At 38.5% G+C, this 26,964-nt stretch overlaps 2 protein-coding genes across 48 annotated transcripts in view; one reads left to right on the top strand and one right to left on the bottom strand.

The window, feature by feature from the left end:
* CARF (calcium responsive transcription factor) overlaps positions 1–1,824 on the bottom strand; it is a 91,349-nt gene extending 89,525 nt beyond the window's left edge. For 31 of the 46 annotated variants that reach the window (XR_014828960.1, XR_014828982.1, XR_014828956.1 and 28 more), the window contains exon 1: positions 1,472–1,513. The gene's annotated coding sequence lies outside the window, so the exon portion shown is untranslated. Of the gene's footprint in view, positions 1–529; positions 1,514–1,628 lie in introns of those variants that run through there. The other 15 variants (XR_014828967.1, XR_014828974.1, XR_014828979.1 and 12 more) reach the window with 4 other exon arrangements.
* WDR12 (WD repeat domain 12) lies at positions 1,270–26,964 on the top strand. 2 transcript variants are annotated; one of them, XM_003133592.7, is made up of 14 exons: positions 1,270–1,676; positions 2,323–2,370; positions 6,290–6,384; positions 9,621–9,715; positions 10,834–10,940; positions 12,371–12,486; positions 13,157–13,311; positions 15,171–15,216; positions 18,129–18,214; positions 22,311–22,451; positions 22,575–22,680; positions 22,825–22,957; positions 24,870–24,942; positions 25,823–26,964. In XM_003133592.7, exons 2-14 carry the CDS (start codon positions 2,330–2,332, stop codon positions 25,898–25,900), a joined length of 1,272 nt encoding a protein of 423 aa, XP_003133640.3. In that variant the 5' UTR covers positions 1,270–1,676; positions 2,323–2,329; the 3' UTR covers positions 25,901–26,964. The 2 variants fall into 2 exon arrangements, with proteins under 2 accessions (XP_003133640.3, XP_013839854.1); XM_013984400.3 differs by having other exon boundaries at positions 1,631–1,847.

The following is a 26,964-nucleotide window of genomic DNA, read 5'->3' as shown; positions in this document are numbered from 1 at the left end:
AGCTTCAGGTGGTCTAACTAAGACATACAGTTCTTAAAATTACAATGATGCACATGGTTAAATGACCACGGATTCTACTTGCAAGTCTAGTCCTTTCCTAGGCCCTCAGCACAGAGGTTTTTTCATTTTACTCTTCTAATCATGAGGCTAGTCCTTATTCACGTTGTCAAAGCTTCTAGTTCACCTGGTATCTAAAGGGTAATGGTGGTAATAATAGTTAACATTTACTCTGTGGCACTTAATCTCACAGTTGACCAAGATGTGTCACAGAGAAGTTATTAAGTAGCGGAGGCAGGATTCGAAATAAGGCATTCCGGTTCCACTACCCACATTCTAAGGTGAGTAAACGGAAAACGGTCCTAATTTCACTGTCATTGCTGCTAATAACAGATTATTTTTCGCTTACAATTGTTTAAATTCCTTCTCATAGTCTATGATTGATTTAAAAACCAGGCGTCTACTTAATCGTAGTACATCTTTAAGCAACGTAACCAAGGAGAGCTTTAGTTGTTTTCACCTGCACACATACCCCTTCCCAAAATTTTGCAATCCAGTTCTGCCTTACTCTAAACTGCTGTCTCTTTAAATTTCCCTCTTGGAGCTTCTCTAATGAATGCCTTAAAAAGCGACTATGAAATCTAGATAGTATCTCTCCATCCATCTTCCCTCAAAAAAACAACTCGGTTGCATTAGAATAACTCCCGGGACCATTTGGTCTTTGGGTGACTTCAAAAAAAAAAAAAAAAAAAAAGAAAAGAAAAGGTAAAAAACCGTAGAGAGTGTGGGAGGACGCCTTTCTCCTTCTAGATAGTATCTCTCCATCCATCTTTCCTCAAAAAAACAACTCGGTTGTATTAGAATAATTCCCGGGACCATTAGGCCTTTGGGTGACTTCAAAAAAAAAAAAAAGAAAGAAAAGGTAAAAAACCGTAGAGAGTGTGGGAGGACGCCTTTCTCCTTCTAAAAGGAAATTAAAAGGGGGCTCCTAAAGAGAAAAAAAGAACTCTAAAAAGCGGGGCGCGGGGCTGCGCATGGGACTACACACTGGGCGCTCCAGCCCAGGGGTCCGAATCCAAGGCGGTTCTTCCTTGCGCTCTGAAACCCTCCTAAAAACACGAACTTCCACCTTCTCCAGCGAACCCCGTCCCGGGCGGGGCGCAGTAGGCCTCGACACATAGGGCCCCGAATACCGCCCAAGGTGGGGCGCTGAAGGCGCCACCGACGCCGGGTTGCAGCAGGGGGCGGGGGCCGGCGGTTGCTCAGGGACCGGGCGGGTCAAGAGGCGGCGGGAGGAGGAGGCAGCAGGAAGAAAGGGGGGTTGGGAGGTAGTGTCCCGTCCGTCGGCGCAGACAGCTCTCCCAAACCTCGGACTCCCCCAGTCCCACCGCGGCCGAGCGCCCTATAGGGCGAGAAGGGAAGTCCAAAAAGTGCTGGAGTAGAGGGAAGAAAATTCAAAACGAGTCTACTCAACCTCGTCTTGGCTCCGAGGCCCCGCCATGGAGACCCTCACAGTGCGCAGGCGCACCCCTCCGGGAGCGCGCAGCGCAGTCGCTCGAGATAAGACCACTATCAGCCACCGTCGCGTTTCCCTTCTGATTCGTTCTTTCTTTCGTATCCCCTCCTCTCACCTGGATCTAAAGCTTGAAGCTAGTGGCGAAACACCAAGAAAAATCTCGGTAGACCGAAAGTGTGATTGGGAGTATGCTTGAGCAGATAAGCCCGGAAAGGCTTTCGTGAATTAAAGCTGATGGCAGAGGAAATATAATAGATATTTGGCTGGAGTCGGGAAGGTTTAATGCAAATAAGATATCCCTAGGGGAGAGAGGCAAGAAAGACTACAATTCCCAGTGGGTACAGCTTCTGACAAGCGCTGCTTTCTGGGGTTTGTAGTATCTAGGAGCTGTGTTTGAATTATCGGGCCTAAGGATGGCCTCTTTAAAAAAAAAAGAGAGAGAGAGAGAGCGCGGATAAGCGGATTTGAATCAGGCCTCTCTGTATTTTCATAATCGAGCGCAAGCTTAAATATATATATTTTTTAAATACAAACAAAATTAAAGGGAAACGTCGCCTTTAAGACTATGCCTTACTAATCGATGACTCCTAAATCTAGGAATAGGTAGTCGATGTTTGTGGGCTGGGCCTTGTGGAAGGGGAGCCTCGTGGTGCTTTCTGGCTAGGCAGGCCGGAGGAAGGAAAGCGGAAGCCCGGAGTTGGACTGCAGTTTTTCATATACACGTGCAGTGTAATTTTGAGCAACCTCTTTTTGTAGCCTTAAAGACCCGAGCACGGGTTATCTAACTGTTACCCTGTACGTTTCTGTAGGCAAGCCATGGCTCAGCTCCAGACACGCTTCTTCACTGACAACAAAAAGTAAGTATGCTTACTCTCTTCCTCTACCCACTTCTCCCTTCCCTGGGATTCTTTGAAATGACCGCTTAGGGATGGCCTTGTGCATCCCTGGTTGTCTTTGCCGTCAACTCACTTTTTCTGTTTTGCTAGACTCCTCGCTTGAGCGCGTTTTCCGCCCGGGTGAAAGCAGTACCTAGCGAGAATTTCTCAAGGATCACCGATCCTTCTGCCTGGCTTCTCAAGCTCTGTGTAATTTGAAGTGTAGAGGGGCCTGAAAGGCCTTAGGTTTGCGTCCTGAATGAAGCGCATTATATGTAACTGAACAATTAACAACAGGCCAAGTCGTTATATCCTGTCTGCTAGTGGTGTTTCCCAGTATCCGAAAACACGATTTCATTTTCTTAAATAGGTAATAGACAATGCCGTTCTAAACCAGGCTAGAAAGTAGAGCTCTCAATAGGGGGTTGATAGAACTGGCTTTAGGTAGGAGTGTGAAGTCAATTCAGTTACAAACTTGTGTATTTATATACATACATAGTGTATGTATGGTATACATACAGAGCTTTGTGTATGCATACCTGTATGTATATAAACATTTTTACCAATTTTACAAATGTTCTGCAGGTATGTAGCATTCATTTGAAACCTAGTTGTATTCTGTTTTGTGGCATATAGCACACTACTATTTAACTTTTTGTGTTCTATCTCTGATTATATAGAATGCCTCTTGATGGTAGGGACTATATTATTCTTCTTGGATTGACTGAGTCAAATGTTTGCCGAGATTTTCTGGTGCTGATGATAAATAGTAAATATTTGTTGTATTAACAAGCTAATGTAAGCTCTAAACTGAAAAAAATACTACCTCAATTAAGATTACACTTCTTGGAGTTCCCGTCGTGGCTCAGTGGTTAACTAATCCGTCTAGGAACCATGAGGTTGCAGGTTTGATCCCTGGCCTTGCTCAGTGGGTTAAGGATCTGGTGTTGCTGTGAGCTGTGGTGTAGGTCGCAGATAGCAGACGCAGCTTGGATCCTGTGTTGCCGTGGCTCTGGAGTAGGCCGCTGGCTACAGCGCTGATTAGACCCCTAGCCTGGGAACCTCCATATGCCAAGGGTGCAGCCCTAGAAAAGGCAAAAAGACAAAAAAAAAAAGATTACACTTCTTTGAGTTCCCATCGTGGCTCAGTGGTTAACGAGCCCGACTAGTATCCATGAGGACTCGGGTTCAGTCCTTGGTCTGGCTCAGTGGGTTAAGGATCCGGCATTGCCCTGGGCTGTGGTGTAAGTCACAGACGTGCCTTAGATCCAGCATTGCTGTGGCTGTGGTGTAGGCCCGCAGCTACAGCTCCAATTAGACCCCTGGCCTGGAAACCTCCATACGCTGTGGGTGTGGCCCTAAAAAGACAAGACAAAAAAAAAAAATTACACTTTTCATTCTGTGTTTGTAGCTTTATGAGTTGACCTGGTAAATCATATTCACTTATCTTGTATTGTTGCTTACAGTATATGTAAATTGTATTATCAGTGCACATATGTATGTGTACTTAGCCTAAATACTTCTCAAGGAATACGGTGATGCTGTAGCATAATCACTATGTTTTTTTCCAGTTGAAAGTTTTATGAAGATTGTTGTAGACTAACATGAAGCTTTAGGAAATAATCATTGATCACTGTATTTTAACTCCCGGAATAAGCAGATAAATGTCATGTGTGTTATGTGTATACATTAGAGTTTGTGTATATTTAGATTTGCGAAAAAGGTAACAAAACCTACAAATTAGACTTACTTTGTCCTTCCACATAATATGTTCTGATCACTAAAATTGGGGGGTAATAGATTTTCTCACTTTGCGTATAATTTACATATATGTGTAGAGTCATATTTTGAGTGAGTTGTGCTACCCTCCCCCTCATTTTACTGGCCAAAATAGTAAACCAAAACTTTTAATTTGTAGGTTTTGTTACCTTTAGGAGAACCTAAATAACTGCTTGCTTTTTTTGGCATGATGAGTATATAACTATAGCCTTAATACTCAAAGTATAGTTTGAGAACCAGCAACATCAGTATTACTTGGGAACTGGTAAGAAAATGCATCAATCTCAGACGCTACCTGATTTAGAATCTACATTTTAACAAGTTCTGAACCCTCTGCACCTACCCTTCCATTGTGGCAAAAAGATAAATTACAGCATGTCTTGATGAGCCCTGTTAAGTTCTACCTTAACATCTTTTGAAACTTCTCCATTACCCACATATACAGCCTTAATTCAGGCCTTACAGAGACTTTTTTGTTTTTGTTCTTTGTAACAACTTTGTTGAGATGTAATTCACATACATCATTTGAATTGTCTAATTCAGTAGTTTTGAGTATATTTGCAGAATCGTGCAACCATCATCACAGGAAATTTTAGAACATTTTTCACCATTCTTTATCTGTTATCCCACCCCCCAAATACTTCCAGATCCCCTCAGCCCAGGGCAATCACTATTTTACTTTCTGTTTCTAAAGGTTTGTCTGTTCTGGACATTCATATACATGGAAATATACAATAAGTGGTATTTTGTGGCTGGCTTCTTTCACTTAGTTTGGTGTTTTCCAAGGTTCATCCATGTTTTAATATATATGTATCAGTACTTCATTCCTTTTTACTGCCAGATCATACTCCATTGTGTATATATACCACATCGTGTTTCATTATTCAGTTGTTGGACTTTAGGTTGTTTTCACCTTTTGGCTGATATGAAATAGTGGGGATGTGCACATTTTTGTACGAGTTTTTGTGTAGGCATACATATTCATTTCTCTTGGGTAGTACTTAGGAATGAAATTGCTGGGTCAAATGGTAATTCTGTGTTGAATTTTTTGAGGAACTACCAGATTTTTCTAAAGCAACTGTACCATTTTACATTCCTACCAGCAATGAATAAAGGTTTAATTTCTCCACGTACTCACCAAGACTTACTATCTGTCTTTCTTATTGTAGCCATCCTAGTGGGTATGAAAATGATATCTGTGTGGTTTTTCATTTCTTTGATGACTAACAGTGTTCAGCATCTTTTCATTTGCCTGTTGGCCTTTTGCATATCTCTTATGGAAAAATGTCTATTTTGGTTCTTTGCCCATTTTTAAAATAGGGTTATCTTTTTTATTGAGTTTTAAGTGTTCTTTATATATTTTATGTACAGTTCCTTATCAGATACATGGTTTGCAAGAATATTCTTTTCATTCTCTCTTCTAAGAGTTTCTTAATCTCTCTTCTGTTGTGTATGCCTCTAATCCAGTCTCCACAGTGCTGCCAAGAAAGATCTAACTAACAAAATTCTGATGATATTCTTTTACTTAGACAGTGGCTCCTCATTGACTAGGGAAAGAAGTAAAAAGTGCTTCACACAGTATCTAATCCACTTCATGCGCATCTCTTAATGTTATCTTTGTTCACTATCTAGAGTAAAATAACATTTTCTGGAATAAGAAAATGGGTGGGCAGTTGAGTGACTCTTAGGTTTGTTTTTTGTTTTTTGGGTTTTTTTTTTTTGCTTCTCTCCCTGTTTTCCTGTACCCCTTATTTCTGTCTTCCTTCATTTTACTTAGCAAAAATTCACTTTTCTAGACATAGCTTAAGGGTGGTCTTTTTTGTGCATCCTTTCAAACTCTGCTCTCCCATCCTCTTTTTCTGTGTTTGAAATGATCTACTGCTTCTTTGTTCTCCCATTTTATACATTACTTATGACATTGTTCTTACAGTTTCCTTGTATTTGATTATCAGACTTTTACCCTTTCTGAGAACAGAGACCACAGGTTAATTCATTTTTTAACTCCATGTAGCAAAATGTCTGGCATGTTTTAGATACTCAGCAAATGTTCGTTGAATGAATAAATGCACGTTTATTAAAATATCTGTAGACTTGATCTTGACGTGTCATTTCCTTTTTATAGATATGCGGTAGATGATGTTCCCTTCTCGATTCCTGCAGCCTCTGAAATTGCTGACCTTAGTAACATCATCAATAAATTGCTGGAGGCCAAAAATGGTGGGTATATATACTCTGAGAAGTTTGGAGAGGGCACAGGGACACCACCTAAACTAAAATATATCGCTGTGTTATTTATTTCCCTTTTTTTGGCCTTATTTTCTAATACTGCATACATTTATAATGGTAAAACTTATACATTTATAACATGGATTTTCTTGCTACATGATACTTTGAAATAAGTTTTCCAGAAGAAAAATTCAGTTTAATTTGTTTTTAAGGCAGTATGGATATAAGGTGGTTGAAATTTAGGAGTACAGATTTTAGTGTAAAAGTTGTGATGTAGAGGTAATCAAGGATTGTGAGGGCTAGGTTGGATAGGCATAGAACAAGCATCTTGATGTAGCCCCAGTTGCTATACTTCTACAAAACAAAACAATATTTGTATTTGAGTATTTCTTTTGTATGATACAAATGCCAGTATTTTGTATGGTAACGAATTTGTATAATAACAAAATGACAACATCTGTATTTGAGATTTTTTTATATGATAACAGTCCAATAACAAATGCCAAATACTTGGTATTTTATCTAAGTATTTAACATTCATTTAAAAATTAATGGACAAATCAAACATTTATAAACATGCAAAAGTATCAAGTAAAACATTCATAAAGCTATAAATGTAAAAATAGCATATTAAACTTAGGCTATTGCATGACTATAAATTTTTAGCCCCCAAAATTAATATGACAGTGTATGCAAAAGTATGGATCGAAGAAGATTGGTCATAAGTTGATAACTGTTGCAAATGGATGCTACGTATAAGAAGGTTTACTGTATTATTCTCCACTTTTATGTATTTTTGAAATTTTCTATATTATGTTCCTTTAAAAGGCGATGAAACCATACATATAATAGAAGATTAAAACATGAAAAACTGAAAATGAATAAAGCATGAGATTTAAAAACAAAATTTGTTGTAATTCTCTGGTGGCCTAGCAGTTAAGGATCTAGTGTTGTCACTTGGGTCACTGCTCTGGTACGGGTTTGATCCCTGGCCCAAGAACTACGGCATGCTGTGGGAGTGGCAAAAATTAAAAAAAATAAAAAATAAAAATTTGTCAATAGAGCTATCATTTAGAGGCGAGCATATTTTTATGCAGATGTTTCTGATGCTTCAAAGCTCTTTTGATTCTACCCTAATTGAAGTAATGGGGAAGTGAAAATTATAAACTAATGCCTAATGTTTTCCCCTTCATCTTCAAATAGTTTCATAACTTTTTTGTTAAGTTTAAGATGATGTTTTTAAACAACTTTTTTTGGCAGGGGGAGGGGATAAGTTCTTTTTATTGCTAGCAAGATAGAATTCTTGATGCAGAGATATTCACATGGCGTTTCCTATCAGCCCTTGTCTTTCATCATGGATGTAGTATAGAGATTTTGACGTATAGTTTAGTTTTCTGAGTTTCAAGAATGTCATATATTATACTAGTTGAAAAACTCTTTGAACTAGAATAAGAATTATTTTCTTGCAATAGATGTTTTGCAATACCGATATATGGTGGTTCGTCGTTACCCAAACGTTTGCATGTTTCTCTAAACTTGTAGATGAACATTGGTTTGTCTTTTTTGTCTAAATTGAATAACTGAGTCATTAATTTTGAATTGTAGATGCAAGTGATACAGATTTTTTAAAAGTAGCAAGCCAAAGAGTCAATGAGGGAATTCTTTAAGAAGGATTATAGCGGCGTTCCTGTCCTGGCTTAGTGGTTAGTGAACCCTGCTAGCATCCACGAGGACTCGGGTTTGATCCCTGGCCTCACCCAGCGGGTTAAGGATCTGACGTTGCCATGAGCTATGGTATAGGTCGCACATGCAGCTCAGGCCCTGCGTTGCTGTGGCTGTGGTGTAGGCCAGCGGCTACAGTTCTGATTTGACCCCTAGCCTGGGAACCTCCATATGCCGTGAGGTGAAGCCCTAAAAATACGGAGACCAAAAAAAAAAAAAGAAGAAGGATTATAGCTAATCAGAAATAATGAAGAATTTTTAGCAGTTTGTAATTCCAAATGATAAATGGATTGAAGAGGTGATTATGAGTAGCTACTAAAGTCACTAATTAAGTAAAAGGCTGACAGAACAACAGTATGCTGGATGGGGTCAGACTGACATTATCTGAGCCCAAAGGTGAACAATATTGTGAAGAGACACAGTGAGATAATGTGCCTCCTAATGTGATGCAATAGGAAATACAACAACGTGTGTAAATATTCTTGCCAAAAACAAACCAACCAGCCTGCAGTCTAATCACGCATTTAGGTCTGCATAATATACAAGTTGTAGATAGATGGTTGAGGAACGTGGTAAAGGATACTTGGAGATGTAATCAACCAAAGCCAGAACATAAGAAATACTATAAGACAGATGACCCAGATTCTTCACCGAATGAAAGTCAACAGGTGGAAAATGGAGGGAGAACTGTTAAAGATACTAATCAGGAGTTCCTGTTGTGGCTCAGCGGGCTAAGATCCCAACATAGTATACGTGAGGATGCGGGTTCCATCCCTGGCCTCCCTCAGTGGGACGGAGCTGCAAGCCATGGCATAGGTCACAGATGTGGCTCGGATCTGGTGTTGCTGTGGCTGTAGCCTAGGCCTGCAGCTGCAGCTCCGATTTAACCCCTCTCCAGGGAACTTCCATATGCCAAGGATGTGGCTATATAGAAAAAAAGATATTAATCAAATATAAAGATGTTAATTATGTGAGGACTTTGGATCCTGATTCTAAAAAGCTCACTGTAGAAAGATTTATGAAACAAGGAAATATGAACATTGACTAGCTTTTAATATTGTGAATTTTTGAAAGTCTTTATATTGTAGAGCTACATGCTAAAGCATTTACAGATGAAATGACATCATTTCTGAGGTTTGCTTTAAAATAAACCAGCAGGAGAGTGGAGGGAGGAGTATAGGTGATAGTCCATGAGTTGGCACAAGATGGGAATGAGGACATTATGTTATTTCTACTTTTGTATGTATTTGGGATTTTCCTTAGAATAAAAAAAGGTTTTTTTTAATCAAGGTAATTACACCATCAGCAATAAAAATATTATTCCAATAGAACAAAGTATTTCCGTTTTTAAAAATCACACAGCATACTGGGATACATGGCCAGATTATGAAATAATGGGGAAACTTGGAGGCCACAATGGAATGATAGGTACCTGTTTGTCGTTTACTTCTGCCAACACCACTTCAGGTCCTAAGAGTGATAATTTTATTATGTATTTTCTTTAGAGTTCCACAAACATGTGGAGTTTGATTTCCTTATCAAGGGCCAGTTTCTGCGAATGCCCTTGTTCAAGCACATGGAACTGGAGAACATCTCATCAGTAAGTTCAAATGCTTACCTGCTCTGTTTCACTCAAGGTACTACCAGATAACACAGGAAAACTCCATTTAGAATCAGCTTGACTCTATAAGAACCAAAATCCTTTTGATTATTGTTTTTTCCTAGAAATTTTAACCTCAGTTTGTATATATTCAATTTTGAAATCCTCTTTTTTCTTCTGAAAGTGTTAGTCAAGAAATGCAGATGAATGAACGTGGGACAGTACCACTCCGTGTTTGCGGAAGAACTGTCAAGAAAGGGAATAGCAGCTATATGTGTTTTTTGTTTTTTGGTGTTTTTGTTTTTTTTGCTTTTTAGGGCTACATATGAAGGTTCCCAGGCTAGGGGTCTAATTGGAGCTATAGCTACCGGCCTATGCCAGAGCCACAGCAACGCCAGATCCAAGACATGTCTGCGACCTGCACCACAGCTCATGGCAATACTGGATCCTTAACCCACTGAGTGAGGCCAGGGATTGAACCTGCAACCTCATGGTTTCTAGTCAGATTCATTTCCGCTGTGCCACGACGGGAACTCCCATGTTTATTATTAATAAAGATGTATAAAATGATTATGTACATGTATAAACTTAAGGGTTAGATTATTGTGATATGTTAATATCTTTGCCCCTTCCTCTAATTTTCAACCTTAATTTTATTTTTATAATTAAAAATATAACTTATAATTGCTTTTATAATTTGGGAGGCAGTTTTTGGTAAAATATACATAAAATTTATCTTTTAAACCATTTTAAGTGTACAATTCAGTAGCATTAAGTACATTCACAATATTTTGCAACCATTACTACTGTCCATTTCCAGAACTTTTTCATCCTTAACAGGTGTTCTATACTCATTCAACAATATGCTCTGGCTTTATAAAGTTTCTTATATTCTTTTTTTCCCCACTTTTAACATGAGATCATTAATATTTCTTAATTTTACTCTTAGCATATTGCTAGGTCACATAAAGTTTTTCACCTTTTGTATGGCTCCAAAATTTCTGTGCTGTGAAGGGGAGTTACATGAAGGTGGTAAACTGCAGGGGTCTTTTATTTTCATAATGTACCATTTAAAAACTGCACCACCTGATTGATTTCTGCTTCATCTCTGTGTCTAGGAAGAGGTTGTGGAACTTGAGTACGTGGAGAAGTATACTGCACCTCAGCCAGAACAATGCATGTTCCACGATGACTGGATCAGTGCAATCGAGGGAGCAGAGGAATGGTATGGCCAGATGAATGTTCTTTTTTTTTTTTTTTTTTTTTTTGTCTTTTTGCCTTTTCTTGGGCCGCTCCCGTGGCATATGGAGGTTCCCAGGCTAGGGGTCTAATCAGCGCTGTAGCCACCGGCCTATGCCAGAGCCACAGCAACGCAGGATCCGAGCCGCGTCTGCAACCTACACCACAGCTCACAGCAACGCCGATCGTTAACCCACTGAGCAAGGGCAGGGATCGAACCCGAGACCTCATATTTTTCTCTGATTACCTGTTTCTTTTTGAAAGAAATTTTGTGACTGATAGTATCAGGGGCCACACCAAAGACCTTTAAGTTTAGTGTAGTCAAGAGGAAACATATCTGCTTTGTTAAAGAAAACTAAATATATAGTTTAAGTTTTCTTTGTTGTCTCAAGATATTGTAGTGGCATTTGTCTTCTGACTAGGTCATGTGTCTCGGGGCATTTTATTTGTCTGAGTATGTTGCTTTTAAGACCAAGAATATAATTTGTTTCATAGAAGAAAACCCTTTCTCACCACAGATCTCCTGGTCAGCTACCCTGAATGTGCAGATCATTCCTATTTTAGCGCTAAAGAGGGCACGCTAGAAGTTCTCTGGGTAACTGGCTGCATGCTGCAGGTGTGGCCAAATAAGTAAATTTTAAAAAGGGCAGATTGGAATCGAGAAGATATGAAGGGGAGTTCCCATTGCAGCTCAGTGGAAAAAAATCCAACTAGTATCGATGAGAATGTGGGTTCAATCCCTGGTCTTGCTGGGTGTGTTAAGGATCCGGCATTGTCTTCAGCTGTGGTGTAGGTTACAGACGCAGCTCGGATCTTGTGTTGCTGTGGTGTGGTGTAGGCCTGTGGCTGCAGCTCAGATTGGACCTCTAGCCTGAGAACTTCCATATGCTGCAGGTGCAGCCCTAAAAAAAAAAGAAGGTATGAATGATTTAGAACAAACCCCCTACTGATTTAATGATTTAACTTGTAGAAAAGCACCTCAGGAATGGATCATAGTGGGAACTTAACTTTTAAAAAAATGTCTCCCTAGAGTTATTACATAGTTGTCTTTACTGGCTTTACTTTTACTTTAAGTGGTTCTACTGTTTTTTCTCTTTAATGGTTGTCACTGGTTAAATACAAAGAACTATTAGGCTTCACAAACAATTCGCTTAGCTTCCCTGGGAGTTGTAGTATTTATAACAATAGTGAAAATGAGGTTCAGGGTTTATCAGTTATGTTTTTATTTTTAGGAGGTCAGGAAAAGCCAAATGTAACATCTTCTGATCTAGTGTGCTTTGGAATCTTAATCTTTATAGTAAAGAAGAGTTTAAAAATATAATCCTCAAGGTTTTATCATTGGTTTAGAAGTGTCACTAATTTCAGGATTTGAAAAAGCTGCTTTTTGTATTTAATAGGATTTTTTTCTCTTCATAGGATCTTGACTGGTTCTTATGATAAGACTTCTCGGATCTGGTCCTCAGAAGGAAAGTCAATAATGACAATTGTGGGACATACAGACGTTGTAAAAGATGTGGCCTGGGTGAAAAAAGGTTAGGACTCTTTGCCTGGGCTGAGAGGAATTCTGGCTTAGGGAACTGGAAATAAGCCATTTTCAGTGTTGGGACAGAATGGGGATGGGGTAAGAAATGTCTCATGCCTTTGTAAACCAGTTCAAGTGAAACCTGACTGAAATTGTATCACATAATATAAATTTCCAAGTTAATACTGAATGTGTTAAATGTCTATCTTTTGTAGTATTTTTGAAGAATCTTCCCATAAGTTACTTAGGGTAACTTTACTATAAGTTAGCTTCTTTTTCAGAAGCCAGTCACATGAAGTCTTTGACCTTTTTAACATCTTCCTCAACAAACAACAAAAAATTCAATTCTGGAGTTCCCATTGTGGCTCAGTGGTAACGAACCCAACTAGTATCCATGGGGATGTGGGTTCAATCCCTGGTCTCACTCAGTGGGTTAAGGATCCAGCATTGCTGTGAGCTTCATTGTTGGTCGCAGACACAACTCAGATCCTGCTTTGCTGTAGCCTTGGCAAAGGCCGGTGGCTGCAGCTCTGATTGGACCCCTTAACCTGGGAACCTCCACGTGCCACATATGCAGCCCTAAAAAGCAGGAAAAAAAACATTCAATATTTTGGTTTCAAAACACTATTTAAAATATTTGTACTAATTTGCTTCTGATTCTTGTGTTTTCCTTTCTTCAGATAGTTTGTCTTGTCTGCTACTGAGTGCCTCTATGGATCAGACCATTCTCTTATGGGAGTGGAATGTGGAGAGAAACAAAGTGAAAGCCCTGCACTGCTGCAGAGGTCATGCTGGAAGTGTGGATTCTATAGCTGTTGATAGCACAGGAACCAGAGTAAGAACTACTGTTATTAGTACTATGTGGAATTATTATTTGAGCTTCTTGTGCAAAAAATTTCTACATGGCATTCCCATCGTGGCGCAGGGGTTAACGAATCTGACTAGGAACCATGAGGTTGCAGGTTCGATTCCTGGTCTTGCTCAGTGGATTAAGGATCCGGCGTTGCTGTGAGCTGTGGTGTAGGTGGAAGACGTGGCTTGGATCCCGCATTGCTGTAGCTCTGGTGTAGGTGGGCAGCTACAGCTCCGATTTGACCCCTAGCCTGGGAACCTCCATATGCCACGGGAGCGGCCCAAGAAAAGGCAAAAAGACAAACAAACAAACAAAAAAAGTCTACATGAAGTCATTGTGATTGGTCTACTTTCATATCATTTGGTGACTAGAGAATATAATTTCAAACCAAAAGTAATACTGATATACTGATATAGTAAGCGATACAAAGATTTACTCCCTCACTCTGGGTATCTCTGGTTTAGAACTTTTTATAAATTGCAGAAAATTTAAGAACTCAGGTAAAGAAGTAATTTCTTTATGTAACCTTCTTAAATCATAGTGATTGATATTTTTAGTCTTTCAGATAATCACAGTCCTGTCATCAGTTGCTAATATCTAACTGATCACCTAGGACTTAGCATACACTAAAGTTAGTGTTTTCTCGGCTATGCCTTTGGCATGTGAAAGTTCCTGGGCCAGGAATCAAACCTGCACCACAGCAGTGACCCGAGCCACTGCAGTGACAATGTTAGATCCTTAACCCACTATGCCGCAAGGGAACTCCCTAAAGTTAATGTTGATAGAGGTTGTTTTACTGTTATTACTGATCTACTCTTTATCGTGACAAAATGGTAAAAGTCAGTTAAAAGAAAAAAACCATAAGGGCAATAGTTGACTTATGAGGGAAATAATATGAACTCTTACCATTTGAAATCTCTCTAAACTGTGATAGAGTATTCTAGATTCAAGAGTGTTTCTTCAGCATTTCTTTGCCAATTAGCATAACAGGACATTTACACATTCAGAGGTAAAGATTTATGAGTATTCCTATTGAGCCATAAAGAAGGTTTACATGTCGTTGAGTACAAACTTAAGTGAATTAATGGTACTCTGTGTTTTTTGGTTATAAGAGACAGAAACTCATCTTGAACTTTTTTAGCTTAAAAGATGGTGAAATCTGGAGTTCCCTGGTGATCCAGCATTATCATTGCTGGGGGCTCAGGTCACAGCTGTGGCACGGGTTTGATTCCTGCCCCGGAACTTCAAAAATAAAAGATAAAAAGTAAAAAAGATTGTGAGAACCAAGGAAGGCGTGATCAACCACAGCATGAGCAGGGTGATGATGCATATGGGTCTCAGGAACCAATGGAGTAGAGGCTTGCATGCAGCCAGCACACCCTCTCCCTTTCATGTCTCCCCAGATAGATTTCCTCCTCTCTCACCTCAAACTGGCTTTCTCCATATGGCAATAAAACCTGCAATATCTCAGGTTTTATATCCTGTACAATCTTTCCCTGGAAAAGACAGAACCTCTGGAACACAGGTTTTCAAACAAGGTTCTGAAGAAGGAGGAGACCTGTTGGCACAGTATACGTCAGTTGCCCGCCCTGATTAAGCAACCATGGCCAGAGTACAGGGCCATTTAAAAATGGTGCCTCTTTCAATTGCCATGAGATGGAGGGTGAAACTTATCAGAGACCAGGAAGACAGGCAGATAGATGATACCATACTAGTAAGAATTTCAAGTAAGCAGAAAAAACTAGGCAAATAATATGATGAATTATATTGCATATTCTCTTTCCCTTCATATACATACACATATATATATATATATATATATATATTTTTTTTTTTTTTAGTTTTGCAGTGGCTCCTGGGATAAGATGCTAAAGATTTGGTCTACAGGTAAATGCAATATTTCTTCTGCCTTGACTTAATGATATTTCAATAATTTCAGTGAGAGACAACTCTTTAGCTCATATTTTGATATAAGAATGGACCAGGAGTTCCCGTCGTGGCGCAGTGGTTAATGAATCCAACTAGGAATGATGAGGTTGCAGGTTCGATCCTTGCCCTTGCTCAGTGGGTTAACGATCCGGTGTTGCCGTGAGCTGTGGTGTAGGTTGCAGACGCGGCTCAGATCCTGCGTTGCTGTGGCTCTGGCATAGGCTGGCGGCTACAGCTCCCATTAGACCCCTAGCCTGGGAACCTCCATATGCCATGAAAGCAGCCCACGAAATAGCAAAAAGACAAAAAAAAAAAAAAAAAAAAAAAGAATGGACCAGAGCTTTTTAAAGTCACAAATAAAGTACCATAGTATAGAGAAAAATTAGCATATTTCTTTGTATTTCAAAATGTTTTCTACCCTCATACCCTCTTATTTATTGGACAACGTCCCTGCAAGTCTTTGTTGGTGCCTTGGGCCATAATTGCCTTGGTTCTCAAAGTTCCCTTATTCAGGAACCTAGAAATAAACAAAAATACCCTCTGTGTCATTTTCATACGTGTTACTGTTAGAGATATTTCTTTCTTTCTTTTTTTCTTTCTTTCTTTTTCTTTTTCTTTTTTTTTTTTTTGTCTTTTTAGGAGGTTCCCAGGCTAAGGGTCTAATCAGAGCTGTAGCTGCCGGCCTATGCCACAGCCACAGCAACACAGGATCCAAGCCTCATCTGTCACCTATACCATAGCTCACAGCAACGCCAGATCCCCAGCCCACTAAGAGGTCAGGTATCGAACCTGCGTCCTCATGGATACTAGTCAGATTCATTTCCGCTGAGAGAAATTTCTTCATTAAGGTGGTTTGCTTTAAAAATTTTTTTAAACTATAGTTTTACCAAACTTAATTTTCTTACTATGAAAACAGATTAGAAGTAACATTAGGGGAGGAAGAGGGAAGGCTCTTTGAGGAAGGCACCTTGATAATAGTAAGAAGACAATGCCAGAAGAAAAGGGAGGGGAACCCACAGATACTTTAAAACATAGTAGTCCAGAACTGTTTATTGTACAGGCAGACAGGTCAGAATACCTCTTACTTCTGAGGAAATTGCTTTATTACCATATATACCCTAAATACAGTATGCAGTTCACAACGTAGAGTTCAGGGGGGCAGGGGAGGGAGTTGGGGGTTGGCAATCAAGAAAAGCTTAAACAGTTTTCTTTAATTAATTAATTTATTTTATCTTTTTTTTTTTTTTTTTTTTTTTTTCTGTTTGTCTTTTAGGGCCACACCCGTGGCATATGGAGATTCCCAGCCTAGGGGTCCAGTTGGACCTGTAGCCACCAGCCAATACCACAGCCACAGCAGGAGGGATCTGAGCCATGTCTGCAACCTACACCACAGCTCATGGCAACGCCAGATCCTAACCCACTGAGTGAGGCCAGGGATCGAACTTGCACTCTTGTGGATCCTAACTCACTGAGTTAGGCCAGCCAGGCAAAGGAGGGTCATAGTAGGCTCATGCCCTAAAGACTGTGCCCCCAAGAAAAGCTTAAACAGTTTTAAATAATTACGTGTAAAATGGCAGGAAATAGACATCCATTTTAGTTGATTTTCAAAAAGTCCGTAAAAGTGAACAGTTTTGAGGCAAGAAGTGGTTTATGTACGAATTTTTCCTTTTGTGAAATATTTTTCAATAGTGCTGGATAAATGAGATATGATATATGATTAGTTCTTACCCTTAAGGTGCTCACATTCTAGTTTGGGAAAAGCACATGACATTTATAAAGTTGTTACAAAACATTAAATGTATGGTTTCTATCTCTGTTTGCTGCCTAGCCAAATGATGGGTAACACAGATTTTCTTTAAAAAAATAACCATCTATGAAACACTTTTAACTCATTGATAGGAAAGTGAAATAGTCAAGAAGAAACATGGCTGGGTCCTTTTAATGTGTTTGTTTACCATGTCATTCTCTTCATAGTATAAATGCAGTCTAGTCAGAACCCTCCTACAACTAAGAGTAAGAAACATTTCATAGATATGGTAAAAGGATTAATATTCATAACAATTTTAAAGACATAAGATATCAAACTGGTTAGGTTTGGAGTTCCCATCATGGCACAGCAGAAACGAATCCGACTGAACCATGAGGTTGCGGGTTCAATCCCTGGCCTTGCTTAGTGGGTTAAGGATCTGGTATTGCTGTGAGCTGTGGTGTAGATCACAGACATGGCTCAGATCCTGCATTGCTGTGGCTGTGGCTGGCAGCTGTAGCTCCGATTTGACCTCTTGTCTGGGAATCTCTACATGCTTACTAGTGTGGCCCTAAAAAACAAACACAAAAACAAAAGCAAAACAACTGGTTAGGTTTTATGATTTTAATGTACTTTTATTTTTTTGCTTTCTTCTTTTGGAAGATAGGTAACCCAGATTTTATATATAATTTTCCATTAACCAAAATAAGGAGAAATATTCATTCTCTAACTAGCTGAGATAACATAGAAATAGGATATACCGGAGTTCCTGTCGTGGTGCAGCGGTTATCGAATCCGACTAGGAATCATTAGGTTGTGGGTTCGATCCCTGGCCTCTCTCAGTGGGTTAAGGATCCAGCGTTGCCGTGAGCTGTGGTGTGGGTCGCAGATGTGGCTCAGATCCTGCGTTGCTGTGGCTTTGGCGTAGGCTGGCAGCTATAGCTCCAATTAGATCCCTCGCCTGGGAACCTCCATATGCTGTGGGTAGGGCCCTGAAAAGACAAAACAAAAAAAAGAAAAGAAATAATATATACCCAGAAATATAAGAATTCTTTGAGACTACTTGCAATTATTATTTACCTTAAATTTTAAAACTACCAAATCTTAATTCTCTGTGATACAGTCCCTACAGATGAAGAAGATGAGATGGAAGAATCCACAAATCGACCAAGAAAGAAACAGAAAACAGAGCAATTGGGACTAACAAGGGTAAGTATTTGTGAGAAGTGACTACTTGACTTAGGCCTTTATCGACAAATATGTGAACTTAATAATCTTTCATATTTAGTTTCCTTTTGTCTTGTGGCTTCAACCATAATTAGAGTTCCTTTCAGTAGATTTATGAATACTTATTATAAATACTCTACTAGGCTTCGTTTATCTGAGTTGTTGAATACAGTAGAATTAAGTCAGGTTTATAGATTGGTAGCTTGATTATTTAGCTATTATATTTGATCTCATGGTGCATTTAAAGTAGGATTTTTTGATTTTTTTTTTTTGCTTTTTAGGGCCACACCTGTGGCACATGGAGGTTCCCATGCTAGGGGTCTAACCAGGGAGCTGCAGCTGCCAGTCTACGCCACAGCAACGCGGTATCTGAGCCATGTCTGTGACCTACACAACAGCTCACTGCAATGCCGGATCCTTAACCCACTGAGCAAGGCCAGGGATCAGACTTGCAACCTCATGGTTCATAGTCGAATTCGTTTCTGCTGCGCCACAACAGGAACTCCAAAAGTAGGATTTATTTTTAATTCTTAAAGCTTTCAGTGGAGTTCCTGTTGTGGCTCAGCCTACTAGCATCTGTGAGCTGTGGTGTAGGTGCTGACCCATCTTGGATCCCATGTTGCTGTGGCTGTGGCTGATTCAACCCCTAGCCTGGGAACTTGCATATGCTGAGGGTGTGGCCCTAAAAAACAAAAAACAAAACAAAACAAAAAGCTTGTACTAAGTGAAACATCTCTTACCTCATTATTTAATAGTAATGTTTCATAGACTCACAGACATGAAAAAGCAAACATATAGTTACCAAAAGGGAAAGGGGAGGGGTGGAAGGTCAAATTTGGAGTTTAAGATTAGCAGATACAAACCACTATATATAAAATAAACAACAAGGTCCTACTGTAAAACACAGGGAAATATATTCAGTATCTTATAATAAACTATAATGGAAAGAATCTGAAAAAGAATATGTATATATACACATAATTGAATCACTTTGCTGTATACCAGAAACTAATACATTTTAGTCAACTATACTTCAATTTAAAAAAAATAGTAATAATCAGAGTTCCCGTCGTGGCGCAGTGGTTAACGAATCCGACTAGGAACCATGAGGTTGCGGGTTCGGTCCCTGCCCTTGCTTAGTGGGTTAACAATCCAGCGTTGCTGTGAGCTGTGGTGTAGGTCACAGACGCGGCTTGGATCCTGCATTGCTGTGGCTCTGGTGTAGGCCGGTGGCTATAGCTCCGATTAGACCCCTAGCCTGGGAACCTCCATATGCCGCAGCAGTGGCCCAAGAAATGGCAAAAAGAGAAAAAAAATAAAAAATAGTAATAATAATAATGTTTCATACACTGAGGATGTAATTCTAGAACATCTCCTAAATCACTAGAAACCAAGAGTTGGAGGTTTTGATCCTATTTAGTTACTAGATCCAGTTAAGTCAAACTCAGAAAGTTCATCCGGATTCTTTTTTGTTCTCTTTCATTAGAAAGATATTTATCATAATGTGATCTGACATGTATTAACATACTTTATGAGAAGGACAATACTGAGTCAAGTTTAGGAAATCATGGTCTTCATTTTCTAACAGCTACAGTGAATGTATAGTAAATCAAGCACACATTTGCACATTATTTCTTGTAGTCACCAATAACAATATATCTTATAAAAATTGTTGAAAATGGAGAATAAAGTATGATCATTAGCAATTCATCAAACTCTCATAAACTGCAGTAAACAAAAGCATTTACCAAGAGTTCCCGTCATGGCACAGCAGAAACGAATCTCCGACTAGTATCCATGAGGATACCGGGTTGATCCCTGGCCTTGCTCAGTGGGTCTGTGAGCCGGTGTTGCTGTGAGCTGTGGTGTAGGTCACAGACATGGTTCAGATTCCCCCATTGCTGTGGGTCCATTTCGACCCCTAGCCTGGGAACTTCCATATGCCGTGGATGTGGCCCTAAAAAAAGCACTTACCATTTCCAGCTGAAGGTAGTGGTTTTTAATTTATACATTTAAATTTGGAATGCTGAATTGCAAATGGAATGATCTGGCAGCAACTCAGCTTCCTTATCCCTTTTCTTAGAGGACAAATTAAGTCTGTAAATGTCTTACCAATTGAATAATGTGCCAGTGGTAATTTTATTGATGCATTTACCTGATCAGCTTTAAAGAATATATTTGAATAGGAAAAGACTTCTTGAATTATAAAAATCCTTTACTCAAAAGGTAGTGGTTTTTTTTTTAACCTTTCTTTTAATTGAAGTTTGGCCAGTGAATTTTTACAGTTGTGTATATATTCAGGTAATCACTATCCAAATCAAAACATGGAGAATTACCAACACGCTAGATGACTCCCTCTAGGCTCCCTTGAAATCAGTAGCCTCCTAAAGGTGATCACTGTTCTGTCAGCCAAAAAAAAAAAGTATTGCTGATAGGAAGAAAGTTTTACTTGTCTGGATAAAAGATCAGACCAGCCACAACATTCCCTTAAACCAAAGTCTCATCCAGAGCAAGGCCCTATCTTAAATCCTATGAAGGCTGAGAGAGGTGGGTATCATGGTTTATGCCTTTCAAATACTGAGCAGTAATCTTTTGTATAGATATACAGTAATTGGTTTAATTATTCCCCAACTGAAGACTGTTTGAGTTCTTTCTAGTTGACAGTTATGAATAAAACTGCTATAAACATTTGTGGCCAGTTTTATATGAACCTAGGTTTTCATTTTTCTTGGGTAAATACCTAGCAATGAGATTGCTTATTCATATACATTTACCCATTGTTTTTACATGCTGTTGCCTATCCTGGAGCCATAGTGATTATGTTATCTTTTAATTTTGTTTTGGATCACAACAGAGGTTGTTCTATTTCTTACTCCTCTATCAGGTTCCTTTACTTCTTTCAGGAAGATTTTAGAGCTAGAAGAGAGAGACCTTAGGGATCATTTGGTACAGGAGTTTGCAAACTATAGCCCAACAGGTAATTTGGTTGTGGCCCATTTTTGTACTGCAGAGAGTAAGAATGATTTTTACATTTTTAAGGGTTTTTTTTAGGGGGGCGTCTTTTTGTCTTTTTATGGCCACACCCACGGCTTATGGAGGTTCCCAGGCTAGAGGTCAAATCAGAGCTGTAGCTGCAGGCCTTTGCCACAGCCACAGCAACACGGGATCTGAGCTAGTCTGCAAGCTACACCACAGCTCACGGCAACGCCAGATCCTTAACCCACTGAGCGAGGCCAGGGATCAAACCGGCGTTCTCATGGATCCTAGTCGGATTCGTTAACCACAGAGCCACGATGGGAACTCCTTTAAGGGTTTTTTTTTTTAAACAAAGAAGAATATGCAGCAGAGACTATGGGCTGGAAAAGCTAAATTTTTTATTTTTTGAACCTTTATCAAAACACTTTGCTGACCTCTAGTATAACCCCCTTAAAGTGTAACAGAGTTACAAAAGTAGATTAACTGTCCCCATATGAGAGTTATTTCCCTCTTTCTTTCACATGTTCCTTGTATTAGGGATAGACATTATACCTGGTTTGAGGATTCTGAGGAAGATATTAGAGATTTCAGAGTATTAGTAAATGACCCATGGACATTATTTAAAGATTGGATGCTGAAGAAAGAGGTGGTGAGAATAACCTACTGTGATCTTTCTGACTCCAGAGCTCTTTTAACTAACTTCTGTATGCAACATGTTTGTCAACTGGGAGAATTTTTAATTAGTAATATTCCTCAAAGTGAAAAAGTAGAACAGGTGGGGAAGTGGCAGAAAATGGTGGAAAGATGACAAATTTTGGAGTAATACTTGGGTTCAAACTCAAATCTGCTGCTTATAAGCAGTATGACCTTGGGCAAGTTATCTCTCTCAGCTTCAATGTCTTCATGTATAAAATAAAAAGGATTTGGAGGAATGTTGTAAAGAAAAGTCAGGATATGAAGGCTAAATCACCTGGCAAAATATCTGGCATATGGGCTTCAGAAATAAAAGCTATTATTATTTCATTTACTCTAAACGGAAAATTATTATTTCATTTACTCTAAACTGAAAATGCTTTCCATTTTGGGTATCTTTCATTTCTAGACTCCCATAGTGACTCTCTCTGGCCACAAGGAAGCAATTTCCTCGGTTCTGTGGTCAGATGCTGAAGAAATCTGCAGTGCATCTTGGGACCACACAATCGGAGTGTGGGATGTTGAGTCTGGCAGTCTGAAGTCAACTTTGGTAAGACTTGTAAATTCAGTACTTCTTTGCTAACTTTGAGCTTTTAAATGTAAACTTCTAGAGATGGTTACTTTTACTCCACCCTGGTTACATGTTCTTTCTTTCTTTCTTTTTTTTTCCCAGACAGGAAATAAAGTATTTAATTGTATCTCCTATTCACCACTTTGTAAACGTTTAGCATCTGGAAGCACAGATAGGCACATCAGACTGTGGGATCCCCGAACTAAAGGTAGGTGGTATAAATCACTGGAAGAAAAATGGGTGAATCCATATCTCTTCTCGCTAGATACAATTTTCTACACTTTTTTTGGGAGGGGGGGTCTGTCTACTTATGTAAAATTCAATAATTGTTATATTTTTTTGTCTTGTGCAGATGGCTCTTTGGTGTCACTGTCTCTAACCTCACATACAGGCTGGGTCACTTCAGTAAAGTGGTCTCCTACTCATGAGCAGCAGCTGATTTCAGGTTCTTTAGATAACATTGTCAAGCTATGGGATACAAGAAGGTAATTCCTATAGAGAGAAAATGAACACTGAAATGACTATCCAAAAGCAAAAGGGTAAAAACTTATTAATCGTACACCCCGAAATGATACATATTGATATTAAAAGGGAGGCCAGAATCAAAGGAATTTTCTCAATGTTAATATGTTGTTTTTTGCATTGTGAATGAATTTAATTCTGATAGTTTATCTTTTACCAAAAAACAAAAAATTTAGAAGTTTGTGAAAACCATCTTTCTGACCTTGTTGTGAGGTTGTGGGTTTGATCCCTGGCCTCGCTCAATGGGTTAAGGATTCTGTGTTGCTGTGAGCTGTGGTGCAGGTTGCAGATGCGGCTCGGATCCCGCGTTGCTGTGGCTCTGGCGTAGGCCGGTGGCTACAGCTCCGATTTGACCCCTAGCCTGGGAACCTCCATATGCCGCCGGAGTGGCCCAAGAAATGGCAAAAGCACCAAAGAAAGGGGAAAAAACCTTAATTTTAATATAAATGTAATTATGGAATTGGAAGGCCAGTGATCTGAATGAATGGAACTGTGGTCAAATTATAAGTTATATGTTAATAGAACGTTGATATAACTAACCAAAGATACTGATATATGCAGAGGGCCTCCAATAGAATGCATATACAATTTATTTACATATTTCTACAAGCTAAATGGAAAGGTGGTAACCAGATACCTGTTTGTTGTTGTTTATCTTACGTCTGCATTCTGACATCCTTGTTACACTACCTTATGATACAGGATTTGTTAATATCTAGAAGGTACACATATTTTAATTGGACACTTTGTGTAATAATTAGCATATAGTTGGGGGGGGTTGTTTGGCTGCACCTGCAGCATGTATAAGTTCCCAGGCCAGGGATCACACCTGCACCACAGCAGTGACAACATCAGATCCTTAACCTACTGTACCACCAGGGTATTTCCAGCATGTAGTTTTTGATGATAGTAGTAAGTGCAGTGGGGGACTTAAAGCAAGGAAAGGGGCACTTCTTTGGGGAAAGCCTCTCTTTGAGAGTGATATTCTAGTAATGAATTGAACAATATGAAGGTATGAGCCATGCACAGATCATGGCAGATGTAGCGAAGCAGGACATGAGGCAGGTAGTAGTTGTATAGAACAGGACCTTATAGGCCATGGCTAGGAATTTGAGTTTTATTCTAAGTGTGATGAGGAAGGCTTTGGAGTTTTTGAGTAGAGGGGCAAGAATGGAGCAGAGGGACTATTATTATAATTCAAGAGACAGATAATGGTGATTTGGGTCACGGTGATAGCATCTAATGCTATCTAGGTATATGAGATTCTAGGTATATTTTGAAGTTAGCTCTGACGGAATTGGCTCATGGCTTGAATACAGAAATAGGAATCAAGGATAATGCTCATATTTTCTGCCTGAGCAGCTGGGTGATTAGTGGTGATATTTACTAGGCTGGGAGGTAATAGAAAAACAGGCTTATGAGGGAAAATCAAGTGTTTTGGTTGGTTTAAATTTGTAGTGCCCATGAGATTCAGGTGTCAGCCAATTGGATGTACATATCAAACTCAGGGGAACAGTTTGGGCTAATGATGTAAATCTGGGAGTTATAAGCGTAGAGTTGGATAGACAAAGGATATATAAAACCATGATTTGGAGGTAAAAGAAAAGTAGTCAAGGAAATGTAAAAATAGGCCTAATTACAAATAAAGAGCATCTTTTCTGAATATATTCTGAATATATTGCAGTAAATCTTTTTAGTTTGCTAATGATACAGGAAAAATAGAGATCAAGTAAATACTCAGAATTTTTAGATTAAGTGGTAATTGGGGCAAGGATGCTCAACTAAATTCAGAGAAGTGTAAGTGATTATTCATATATATTTATTTAATACTATGAAATGAATATAACATAACATGTTAATATTTTCATGTTTTAGTTGTAAGGCTCCTCTCTATGATCTGGCTGCTCATGAAGACAAAGTTTTGAGTGTAGACTGGACAAACACAGGGGTAAGAATTTATTAGTTATTGGTAGAGAAGAAACTTACTGGAATAAATCTGGTGTTTATGTTTACAGACTTAGTTTCAGTATATCTGATGTTTATAATTCTGTGTTCTAAGTTCCATTAATACTACTAAAATTTCAGTTTTCATTTAAAAGAAGAAAACATTGTCCTTTAATATTAGGAAAAATTTGGTAAAATTTGAATATTTACTATTTAATATTGGTAAAATTTGAATATTTCAAAACAGCTTTTGTCACATGAGTATTTTAATGAAATGTTTTAAGTCCCTAAACTTGCTGCATCAGACTAATTGGATCAACGTATTTCCCACTTAGAAAAATCCTATATATTTGGATTATAAAATGTGTTTAAAGATTTACGATTTCATTATTTTTATGTGTGTGTATATATATATTAGAGGCTCTTACTGCCTAAGAACGCTTCGCAAATACAGATCCTAGGGCTATTTGAATAATCTGTAATATCCATTTACCTGCAAATATGCTATGCTTGAAAAACTTAATTTTCCTAAATAAGTAAAACTATATTACCCTTCAAACTTTTAATTTTATTACATTTCTTAGCAACTGCTTCATAAAAAGTACAATAGTACGTTATGTTTTAACCAAATTATAATTATCACACTTGAACTGTTAATATACTGTGTGTGTGTGTATATAATGATACATATATATATATGTGATATAGTTGTGAAATTTAATGCAGTTGGCCCATTTAAGTGTTAACTCTCAGTGCACTTCAATGGCTCATCTGTAATTCCTTCTGTAATCAGAATCATCAGTGTTTAATTAGGTTTAGCTATCACATCAAATAATTGTATTTACTGCTGTGTTTGTGTTTTTTTTCCCTCTTCCTTTACGCAGTTACTTCTGAGTGGAGGAGCAGACAATAAATTGTATTCCTACAGATATTCACCCACCACATCCCATGTGGGGGCATGAGAGTGAATGATAATTTGACAAGAAAGATTCCTTCTGTAAATGAAATCGATAGAGAATTCTCAGATTACATCAATGCAGCTGTAGGAAGCAGCTTTTTAGATTAAAGGTTATGTACTGTTTCACCCTTGATGGTAGTTATCACTGTCTTTTTATTTATTTTGTATTTATTATACAACAGTTGTGTTTGTTAAGTATAAAACCTGGCCTGCATTCTCTACCTTATGAAAACCCTTGAGATTAAAACTGGGTTTTTAATTTCTTTTTTAAAGGTGTTGATTTAAGATTTGTTTTTGAAATGCTATAAAAGCATATATTAAAAATATAGGAATTGTTCAGACTATCATATCTGGGGAGAAACTTTTTAACATTAACTTTTCCCCAAAAAAAGCATCTTAAAAAACTAATAAACTTTAATAGAGAAAAAATTCAAAATATAATCTGCATTTGGTAAAATAAGTGATGTCTATATAATATTTTTTTAACCAAAGTACATTTGATTTACAGTGTTCTTTCTATTTCTGTTGTACAGCATACATATATGTACATTCTTTTTTTCTTTCTTTTTTTTTTTCATACTATCTTCCATTATGTTCTAACCCAAGAGAGTGGACATAGTTCCCTGTGCTGTGCAATAGGACCCCGTTGCTTGTTCATTCCACATGTAACAGACTGCATCTACTAACCCCAAACTCCTTATTCATCCCATTCCCTCCCCACTCCCTCCCAGCAACCACAGGTCTGCTCTCCATGTCTGTGAATCTGTCTCTGTTTTTAGATAGGATCATTTGTGCCATATTTTAGATTCCACACATGAGTGATATCATATGGTATTTGTCCTTCTGTTTCTGACTCACTTGACTTAGTATGAGAATCTCTAGTTGTATCCGTGTTGCTTCAAGTGGCATTATTTTGTTCTTTTTAATGGCTGACTAGTATTCCATTGGATATATGTACATCTTCTATATTTAAAAATTAATAAATTTTAATAGAGAAAAATTTTGAAAAATAATCTACATTTGGTAAAAATAAGTGATGTCTATAATAAAGTTCTTTATAGGCATTCA

The sequence above is a fragment of the Sus scrofa genome, chromosome 15 (genome assembly GCF_054392235.1).
Source record: "Sus scrofa isolate SSC_HxYL_T2T_F1_AM1 chromosome 15, Sscrofa_HxYL_maternal_Yorkshire_Landrace_v2.0, whole genome shotgun sequence".
NCBI classification, from domain to species: Eukaryota; Metazoa; Chordata; class Mammalia; order Artiodactyla; family Suidae; genus Sus; species Sus scrofa.
This window is presented reverse-complemented; position numbering and strand designations above follow the sequence as displayed.

Excerpts from the sequence above, each read along its gene's own strand:
- WDR12 (XM_003133592.7), top strand. The coding sequence starts at position 2,330 with ATGGCTCAGCTCCAGACACGCTTCTTCACTGACAACAAAAA. Across the intron at positions 9,716-10,833 it reads AACTGGAGAACATCTCATCA|GAAGAGGTTGTGGAACTTGA; the intron begins GTAAGTTCAAAT and ends CTCTGTGTCTAG. Across the intron at positions 22,452-22,574 it reads GCAGTCTGAAGTCAACTTTG|ACAGGAAATAAAGTATTTAA; the intron begins GTAAGACTTGTA and ends TTTTTTTCCCAG.